The 10,963-nt window shown below is 47.4% G+C and overlaps 1 protein-coding gene across 6 annotated transcripts in view; it reads left to right on the plus strand.

The window, feature by feature from the left end:
* LOC134945891 (E3 ubiquitin-protein ligase TRIM7-like) overlaps positions 1-5,057 on the plus strand; it is a 45,596-nt gene extending 40,539 nt beyond the window's left edge. For 4 of the 6 annotated variants that reach the window (XM_063935442.1, XM_063935443.1, XM_063935441.1 and 1 more), the window contains exon 2: positions 2,070-5,057. In XM_063935442.1, the coding sequence (XP_063791512.1) occupies positions 2,071-3,645 (1,575 nt within the window). In that variant the 5' untranslated portion in view covers position 2,070 and the 3' untranslated portion in view covers positions 3,646-5,057. Of the gene's footprint in view, positions 1-574; positions 616-783; positions 858-2,069 lie in introns of those variants that run through there. The other 2 variants (XM_063935444.1, XM_063935446.1) reach the window with 2 other exon arrangements.
* The last annotated feature ends 5,906 nt before the right edge of the window (positions 5,058-10,963 follow it).

A 10,963-nucleotide genomic window follows, 5' to 3' on the forward strand; every position in this document is an offset into this window, starting at 1 on the left:
GGACATTGAATTGTCCTTCCATCATTGAGCTCTATAAGGTGAACCAGAAGAATGAATTAGCTTGTACGTTCCCCTGGTAACATAAGCCTCATGTTTATAGAGCCTGTAGAAGGAAAACGAGTTTTCAGTTTGGCCCATTGCGGCCACCGTTAACAGTTATTTGCATGAACTAGGCACTTCCGGAAATCGAGCTATGGAACGCATATGCGTTCCACTAGCGGCGCTGTAAAGTAATTAACCACACTGAGCCGAACTCAGCAGCGCGGATGGCCCTGACTGCTAACTTATTAGTTCATTTATCCACACTGCAATAAGCACGTAGGGGGTGAAATTATATAGGTAAGAAAATCGAGGAGGGGGACGCATTTGAGGCCGTCCCTGCACGTCCGGGGTAAGGGGTATAAAAGTCCTGTCATTTTGCCAGTTACAGTTGTGGCTGTAGAAGGTGTCAGCATCTCCTGTAGAGTGGGTGAGTACTGCTATTACATTAGCATGAGTAGTTGGTAGATTTATATCATTTTGACTATTGGAGGATGAACTATGTGAACTGTCCTTACAGTGATCTCCTATGTTGTCAGAGTTGCTCGGAGGTTGTGTGGCTAAGTAAGCACACCAGTAAGTATTGCAGTTTAAGTTGTCTCACTGGTGGTACTGGAATGAGGGGATTTATTGAAGTTTATTGAATATGTGGCCATACACATGCTGTTGTGTATATATGTGAGTGTACATATGCATCCATATATGTATGCATGTCTATATGTATATATCTATTTACCCCTACAGAAACCTGTTAGTACTAAGTCTGACCCATCCATGCAGCACGTTCATTGTCTGAACATGAGACATTGATTCCCTGAGTAAGTGGATGTTGTCCTGTTACCACAGCCATTATACGTTTAAGAGAAATGCCCTAGTTCACATTGGTGTTTATTTTTCTGGACGTGGGACTGGTGAGCACGCTTGGCCAATATAGACATAGGTGTGATATTACATTCGAATCACGATGGGTGTCTGTGAGACCCTTGTAACCAAATACTGTTGGAGTGTGGCAGTCTATATATATATGTTTTGTGTTTGTTCCTTTAAGAGAATTACTCTATTTATTGTCTTTTGTCTTTTGTAGTAATCAATGTATGATGCTTTCAAAAACTGTATAAAAATCGAAGCTTGTCTTGAGAAAGATCCGCGAATTAGGATCGAAACGTCGACTAATTGAGCCGAATATACACTGCAATAAAGCTGTTATGAACAAACCAGAACCGTTGACTATTTGAACCTGATGAGTGCACCTCCATATTGTTGGACTTTGGGTTAAATATTGTGGATCCACCCTGCTTGGGGAGATTTCCACTAGGGAGCACCCTACTGTTGTCTATAGTACCGATGTGAGTGCAGGAACATACATGGTATATATATATATATATATATATATATATATATATATATATATATATATATATATATATATATATATATATATATATATATATATATATATATATATATATATTTATCTTTGCATCATGTGCTGTTTGGGGACTATTTTTTTGAAGTGCCATCCTGTCTGACACTGCAGTGCCACTCCTAGATGGGCCAGGTGTTTGTGTCGGCCACTTGGTTCGCTTAGCTTAGTCATCCAGCGACCTCGGTGCAAATTTTAGGACTAAAAATAATATTGTGAGGTGCGAGGTGTTCAGAATAGACTGGAAATGAGTGGAAATTATGGTTATTGCGGTTAATACTATGGGATCAAAATTACCCCCAAATTCTATGACTTAAGCTGTTTTTGAGAATTTTTTTTGAAAATAAACACCTGAACCCAAAACACACCCGAATCCGATAAAAAAAACTTTCAGGGAGGTTTTGCTTAAACGCATGCGGAACCAAAACACAAATCCCGAAAATGTTCCGGTGCTCCGCTCTAGTCACAGCTCTGTCTCTCCATACAGCCATTTCCAGGTGTACTGTCACTGTCGTCATGTCTGTCTGAAATTTACTGCTCAGCACCTCCCTCTGCACTGATCTATAGCATGAGAAAATTTTGATTCATTTTTTTACTTGTTCCCTAGAATGACGTCTGCAAACCTGGGAGCTGAGCTGAGCTGCTCCATCTGCCTGAGCACTTACACAGACCCTGTATCCCTGAGATGTGGGCACATCTTCTGCCAGGACTGTATTGTGAGTGCACTGGATACACAGGAGGGGGCTGGGGGCTATTCCTGTCCGGAGTGCAGGGCAGAGTATCAGGAACGCCCGGCACTGGAGAAGAACAGGAAGCTGAGTAACATTGTGGAACGTTTCCTATGTAGTCACACAGATCCGGAGGAGACCCCAATCTTCTGTACTTACTGTGACTCTCCTGTGCCGGCTACTAAATCCTGTCTGCAGTGTGACGCTTCATTTTGTGACAAACACTTGAGCAAACACAGTAAATCTGCTGAACATGTTGTAACTGAACCCGCTGTTAACTTTGAGCACAGAAAATGCTCCGTACACAAGGAGATGGTGAAGTATTACTGCTCTGTGGATTCAGCTGCTATCTGTACTTCTTGCTGGGTTTCTAGAGAACACAAGGGTCACCACGTGGAGCTTCTGAACGTGGTCTATGAAAGGAAAAAAGAGACTTTGAGATCGGTTAGTGAGACCCTGAAGTCTGAGAGAGAGGAAACTGAGAGGACAGTGCAGCGTCTGCAGGTTCACGGGAGAGAGGAGAAGGAGAAAGCCGCTGGTGTCACTGAGAGAGTCACTGATCTGTTTAGAGACATCAGGGAGAAGTTAGACACCCTGGAGAGGGAGGTCCTTGGTGAGATCTCCAGACAGGAAGAGCAGATGTCACACTCAGTCTCTGGTCTGATCACACAGCTGGAGAAACAGAAGGACGAGCTGTCCAGGAAGATTAGTAGCATTGAGGAGATGTGTAATATCACTGATCCATTAACTTTCCTAAAGAAAGAACCAGAAAGTGATGTCCCCAGTCACAGGAGCTGTGATGTCACCAGTGATGTAAGAGTTGCTGGATGTGTGGCTGAGGGAATAATCTCACAGATGTTACGCAGAGGACTTTTACACTTCTCTGATCTGATGGATCTACAGACAAAGAGACAGCTCTCAGTGATGGAGAAAGCAGACATATTACTGGATATAAAGACAGCCTGTAATTACATTATTATATCAGGGGATCGCAGAACTGCCTCTTATACTGATGTATATCATCAACACAGACCAGAAGGACCAGAGAGGTTTATATCCCAGCAGGTGTTAAGCTCCTGTAGTTTCTCATCTGGGAGACATTACTGGGAAGTGGATGTCGGTAAAGCAGAGGACTGGCTGATTGGGGTGGCCGGTCACAGTATAGAGAGAAAGATAGAGGGTAATGAATCATACATTGGTTATAATGACAAGTCATGGGGTCTGGACTCCATGGGTGAACTTGTAGCATGTCATAACAATATACATAAAGAGATAGATGCAGGCTCTCCTGTGCAGACAGTGGGGATATACCTGGACTATGAGGCCGGGCGTCTGTCCTTCTATCAGCTGTGTGACCCCATCAGACACTTACACACCTTCTCCGCCACCTTCACTGAGCCCCTATATGCTGCCTACCATGTGTATGAGAACTGCTGTATCAAAATCCTAAAGTAAATACTGTAACAATACAGGGCCGAAACTAGGATTTTCGTCACCTGGGGCAAAGCAGTAATTTGGTGTACCCTCCCCCCCCCCCCCCCCCACCACCACCAACCATGTCAGAAAAAGAAATCAGATTGTCAAAAAAAACTTTGAAAAAAGGGGATACTATTGGACAATATTCCCCTATGTGCCTCACATGCCCTATGCGTCATATGTCCTACCAGCATGTTCAACTACATGCTCCTCTGTGTGTCCCTATATATTGCACTATATCATAACACTTCATCACTGCACTATATTCCCCCTATCCACTGCACTACATCACTATACTACATCCCTTACACCCTGAACTACATCACTACATCCCCTTATATGCTACACCACATCAGTGCACTACATGCCCCTATATACTGCAATACATTACTACACTACATACCCTATATGGTACTCTACATCACTACACTACACCCCCCACCCCCATCTGACAGGCAAAGCGGAGGTTGATACTGCTAACTGGAAGCACAGTATGCTTCTATAGCTCCGGGAGCTGACTGCAATCTCACTGGAGCAGCACAGCACTGCCGGTAAAAAACAAACAAACAAAAAACCTGCTCCTCTAACTCCTTGGCGCCCCTTCAAATCCTGCACCTGGGGCGCATGCCCCCTTAGGCCCCCCCTAGTTGCAGCCCTGAACAAGGAGATTGTGCAAGAAATCATAACAAAATTTACTTACTGTGGGAAATTTAATTGAATATTACTAATGTATTTCTTTGGATGTTTTTTTTTTTTCTTCCCCAAATTAAGAACAGTCCAAATACTATTTTAGAGGTGAGATCTATTTGTTAAATAATAAAAGCATGTATTAATCAAATGGTAACTTTTGCCCAAAAGTTTTATATTGACAAAGTTTATAACATACAAAGTTCCCCATAACTGGCGTGCAGAGTTCCCCTGATCCGCAAACTCGGCGGTCAGTGATCGGGTTCTGGTCTGTTCCCCGCTACTAGGGAGGGTCTGTGTCAGGCAGACAGTGCTGGTGGTGATGCCGCCCTCTGTAGGATGCCTTATTCATGAAGGTCTCAGGAGAGGGGTATAAACCCCATCCTCGTCTGTGTTCGGGACAGGCCTCCTTAGTAGCAGAGAACAGAGCTTAATTTAACATTGAAGGTTACAGTGACACCTGCTGGATATAAGGGATGCTGCACATAGTGAGCAGAACTTTATAGCTAACCGCAGTTGTTCTTAAACTGTGTGCTGTGGCATCCTTGGGTGCCTCAGTCGGGACATTTTCAGGGGTGCACTGGATTGGTGGAGATTCCCCCTGTTGCAAAGCCGTGCGACTGTGACTGTGTGCTAATGCCGGTATCTGCTCTCTTTCCCCCCCACCCCCTCCCCCTGGTGTGCAGCCGGGTGTCTCTATGACTGTACTAATGTCAATATCAGCCCTTGCCCTGGTGTACAGCCATCCGGGAGGTAGTCAATTGAATGCCCGTCGGGATCCCAGTGGACAGGATACAGACATCTGAATCCCGGCACCAGCTGAAATACCGGTGGTCTGAGTTCTGACCACCGGCTGGTTATCCCTCTTAGGTGGTGGTCCACGCCACCACCTGTAGGGGAATAAATACTGGTGGCGACTGAAGGTCGCCACTGGCCCGAAGCGTGGTGAGCACCTTGAGCGTGCGAGGGGACACACTGCGCCCGCCGCCAGGATCCCTGCTGTTGGGCTCCTGGCGTCAGTCCCCTGACCGCCGGGATCCTATACTGATCCCAGCTGTGCATCTGTGACTGTGTGCTAATGCCGGTATCAGTCCTTCCCCCGGTGTACAGCCGTGTGTCTGTGACTGTGTGCTAATGCGGTGTCAGCCCTTCCCCTGTTGTAAAGCCGTGTGTCTGTGACTGTGTGGTACTGCCTGTGTCAGCCCTTCCCCCGGTGTACAGCCGTGTGTCTGTGACTGTGTGCTAATGCGGTGTCAGCCCTTCCCCTGGTGTAAAGCCGTGTGTCTGTGACTGTGTGGTACTGCCTGTGTCAGCCCTTCCCCCGGTGTACAGCCGTGTGCCTGTGACTGTGTGCTAATGCCGGTATCGGCCCTTCCCCCGGTGTACAGCCGTGTGTCTGTGACTGTGTGCTAATGCGGTGTCAGCCCTTCCCCTGGTGTAAAGCCGTGTGTCTGTGACTGTGTGGTACTGCCGGTGTCAGCCCTTCCCCCAGTGTCTGTGACTGTGTGCTAATGCGGTGTCAGCCCTTCCCCTGGTGTAAAGCTGTGTGTCTGACTGTGTGGTACTGCCGGTGTCAGCCCTTCCCCCGGTGTCTGTGACTGTGTGGTACTGCCGGTGTCAGCCCTTCTCCCGGTGTACAGCCGTGTGACTGTGTGCCATACTTGCCTACCCTCCCGGAATGGCCGGGAGGCTCCCAAAAAACGGGTGACCCTCCCGGGTCCCCGGAAGAGCAGGCAAGTCTCCCGATTTACGGGGGTCACCCCCTGCCCGCCGCCCACTTAACTAGTAAAGTGGGCGGTCCGGGCAGGCGATGACGCGATTCTTGTTGAATCGCGTCATCGTAACCACGCCCCCTGCTGTATAATGCCGGTAATCGCGGCATTACACAGCGGGGGCGTGGCTTAAATGACGAGCTTCCGAAGCCACGCCCCGTTCCGCCTCCGATCCACCCCCGTCCCGCCTCTGGCCCGCCCCCTTGCGCGTCACCTGACATCCAGCCCCCCCTGTTGAGCTGACTGGCTGCTCTCTCCCGGAGAGAGCAGCCCAGAAGTCGGCAAGTATGCTGTGTGATAATGCCAGTATCAGCCCTTCCCCCGGTGTACAGCCGTGTGACTGTGTGCTAATGCTGGTATCAGCCCTGTACCTATGTAATAGGTTTATATTGTGTCACACATGAGGCCGCACATTAATACATGTGAGTAACATTATACGCAGTAGTTACTGTTAGAATGATATGGCCTCATTCAGAGATGTGCGCTAATACCGTCACATGACTGTGGGCGCAGTGTGTGCCAGATTAATGTCCACGTGGGCCTGGAGCTGAGACTTATGAAGGGCCTATTGTGTGCCACCACAGAAATTGGGACAATTGCTGCTGCAGATGATACAAAAAAGTCTTTACATATACAAATATATCTATTTAAGAACAAAAAACAAACAAATGTAAACTGTCATTGCCATCCTATGATAGCGCTAATAAAACAGGTAATTTGCACTGCAAGTATCATTACAATACTAGTTAAATAGGCTTCCCCATGCAAAGGCTGTGGGGATCCATCACATACTGTATTACATGGTTATCCATTCCCAGTGGTCATTTTTATGGCTAGTAAGTGGGGAGGGTTAGGTTGCAGGCAGGGCCGGTGCTAGGGTGTTTGGTGCCCACCTGCAAAGTATAAATTTGCGCCCTAACTCCCATACATTATAAACAGTCAGTACACGCCGAAGGGTACGGACTTACAAGGAAGAGACATGGCTACACAATAGTATTCCCAATTTATATTACACCACACAGTAGCACAATATAATTCACATTATACTGCACATAGTGCCCAGATCATATTATACCACACAGTAGTGTCCCTTATTCACGTTACCACACACAGTAGTGCCCTTTATACACATAATGTGGTATTGCCCCTTACATGTAGGTAGACCTGGGCAGGGGCAAACGCAGGATTTTTCCGATGGGGGATACTACATTGACTGCGTGTCGATTCATTGCATTAATCCAGCCTGAGTGCCGAATCTTTGCACGAATATAGAGATTTTTGTGAAGACACCAGGTGGAGAAATTATTTGCAAGCTGGGAGTACTGGACCTTGGACGCTGTGTCATATCTAATCTATCTAATCTATCACACACTGCGCCCAGTCACAGCTGTGATGGTGCAGTAGCCCCAACTGACAGGTACATTCAAGAACTTGTGGAGCCCGGTGACATGACCTGAGAGGGTGGGGCTTCTGTTTTGCCGGAATGCAGGTCCTCCCTTCTGTATTTAGTCCCGGTGCCTGCTGCTATTGCTGGGAGGAGGGATGAGCCAGACGGATCCTCTCCACATCACATGACAGCGGCGTACAGTGTGAGGCGATATTCTTCCATGTTCCAGCTTTACAATGCCGCCGCCGCTGCCTGTCATCAGCGGCAGCCAGAAGCAACAGCGGGCTGTACAGCAGGTGAGATGCAGAGCAGGGAAAGTGCCTCTCCACCCTAGCACCTCCCAGCTTTACATACCCTTGCTGAGCGGGTTCCGCTGGCTCTGGTTGCGGGGAGGGTTAGGGGGGGCAGAGGCGAATGGCCAGAATACTTGCGTCAGGATGCTGCTGTCTGTATTCTGACTGTCGGCATCCGAACCGCCACTATCCCGCACAGCCGTAACATGACTAGGGACAGTGTGCGCCAAAGTCATTCATCCATAAATAGGATTTTGATAACCTACTGGTAAATCCCTTTTCTCCTAGTCTGTAGAGGATGCCGAGGACATCATCAAGACCATGGGGTATAGACGGGATCCGCAGGAGACATGGGCACTCTAAAGACTTTTTTTTTTTCATTGGGTGTGAACTGGCTCCTCCCTCTATGCCCCTCCTCTATACCTCAGTTGTAGCAACTGTGCCCAGGGAGACTGACCTTTCGAGGAAAGGAATTACTTAACTAGTGGTGAGAATAAACCAACTCACACCCTCAACCATGCCGCACACATGGCATTTAACATAACACATGCCAACAGGCATGAACCAATTGCAGCAACATGCTGAAACCAAGATAACACAACTTGTGTAACTGCAGGTAAAGTACGCACTGGGACGGGCGCCCAGCATCCTCTACGGACTAGGAGAAAAGGATTTACTGGTAGGTTATCAAAATCCTATTTTCTCATAGAGCAGTGGTTCTCAAACTCGGTCCTCAGGACCCCACACAGTGCATGTTTGTCAAATGTGTTTGACCCCGACCAAGTAGCTGCTCGGCAAAGTTGTAATGCCAAGACCCCCCCGGGCAGCTGCCCAGGAGGAGCCCACCTTCCTAGTAGAATGGGCCTTCACCGACATCGGTAACTGCAATCCAGCCATAGAATGAGCTTGCTGAATCGTATCTCTGGTCCAGCACACAATAGTCTGCTTGGAAGCAGGACACCCAATCTTGTTGGGAGCATACAGGACAAACAAAACCTCTGTTTTCTATATTCGAGCTGTTCTAGCGACATAAATCTTCAAAGATCTAACCACATCCAGAGACTTTGACCACAATAGGTTAGTTTATGTGGAAAGAGGAAACCACCTTTTGGAAGAAAATGTTGATGAGTTCTCAACTCTGCTCTATCTTCATGGAAGATCAGGTAAGGGCTTTTGTGGGACAAGGCCCCCAATTCAGACACCCGCCTTGCGGATGCTAATGCCAAAAGCATCATCACTTTCCAAGTGAGAAACTTCAACTCTATTTCTTGTAGAGCCTCAAACCAACCCGGTTTGAAGGAACTGCAACACCACATTAAGGTCCCATGGTGCCTCTGGAGGCACAAATGGAGGCTGGATGTGCAGAACCCCTTTCACGAATGTCTGTACTTCTGGAAAGGAGGCCGATTGTTTTTGAAAGAAAACTTATAAGGCCGAAATCTGGACCTTGATTGACCCCAATGTAAGGCCCGCATCCACACTAGCCTGCAGAAAATGGAGAAAACGTCCAAACTCAAAATCTTCTGTAAGAGCCTTCTTGGAATCACACCAAGGCACATATATTCTCCAAATACGGTGGTAATGTTTAGACTTTACTCCTTTCCTGGCCTGAATAAGAGTGGGGATGACTTCCTTGGGAACACCTTTTCAGGCTAGGATCCGACGCTCAGCAGCCATGCCATCAAACGTAACCACGGTAAGTCTTGATACACACACGGCCCCTGCTCGAGGAGGAAGAGGCCGAGGATCTTCTCTGAGCAACTCCTGAAGATCTGGATACCAAGCCCTCCATGGCCAGTCTGGGGCAATGAAGATTGCTCAAACTCTTGTTCTTATTATTATTTTGAGAACTTTTGGAATCAGTGGAAGTGGAGGGAAAACATATACCGACCAAAACACCCACTGGGTCACCAGTGTATCCACTGCCATTGCTTGAGGGTCTCTCGACCTGGAACAATTATCTCTGAAGCTTCTTGTTTAGACGAGATGCCATCATGTCTACTTGAGGAACTCCCCAAAGACTCGTCACCTCTGCGAAGACTTCTTGGTGGAGGCCTCACTCTCCTGGATGGAGATCATGTCTGCTGAGGAAGTCTTCCCAGTTCTCCACTCCCAGAATAAAAATTGCTGACAGAGCTGTAACATGTCTTTCTGCCCAGAGGAGAATCCTTATCACCTCTGCCATTGCCGCTCTGCTTTTCGTTCCACCTTGCCTGTTTATGTACGCGACTGCTGTTCCATTGTCCAACTGGATCTGCACGGGATCTTGAAGATGTACCGTTTGTAGAAGGCCGTTGTGAATGGCTCTCAATTCCAGAACATTTACGTGAAGGCAAGCTTCCTGACTTGACCAATTTCCTTGGAAGCTTTCCCCCTGTGTGACAGCTCTCCAGCCTTGGAGACTTGCATCCGTGGTTATTGGGACCCAGTTATGAATACCAAACCTGCGTTCCTCTAGTAGGTGAGAACTGTGTAGCCACCACAGGAGCAAAATCCTGGCTTTGGGGGACAAGGTTATTTTCCGGTGTATGTAGGTGGCATCCGGACCACTTGTCCAACAGGTCCCACTGGAATACTCTGGCATGAAATCAGCCAAACTGTATGGCCTCATAGGCTGCTACCATTTTCCCCAACAACCGAATGCATTGATGGATCAACACGCTTGTTCGTTTCAATATTTGTTTGACCATTTTCTGGATTTCCTGAGCCTTTTCCACTGGAAGAAATACTTTCCGTACTTCTGTGTCCAGAATCATCCCTAAAAAAGACAATCTTCTCATCAGTTCCAACTGTGACTTTGGAAAATTCATGATCCAACCATGTTGTTGGAGTATTGACAGGGAGAGTGCGATGTTCTGCACCAACTGTTCCCTGGATCTCGCTTTTATAAGGAGATCGTCCAGATAAGGAATTATATTGACTCCTTAACGAAGGAGGACCATCTCCGCCATCACCTTGGTGAATACCCTCAGTGCCGTGGATAGTCCGAACGGCAACGTCTGAAACTGGTAATGGCAATCATGTACTGCAAATCTCCAATAAGCTTGGTGAGGAGGATAAATGGCAACATGCAAGTAAGCATCTTTTATGTCTACTGACACCATGAAGTCCCCCTCTTCCAGACTGGAAATCACTACCCTCGGGATTCCATCTTTTCA

The sequence above is a fragment of the Pseudophryne corroboree genome, chromosome 7 (genome assembly GCF_028390025.1).
Source record: "Pseudophryne corroboree isolate aPseCor3 chromosome 7, aPseCor3.hap2, whole genome shotgun sequence".
NCBI lineage: Eukaryota > Metazoa > Chordata > Amphibia > Anura > Myobatrachidae > Pseudophryne > Pseudophryne corroboree.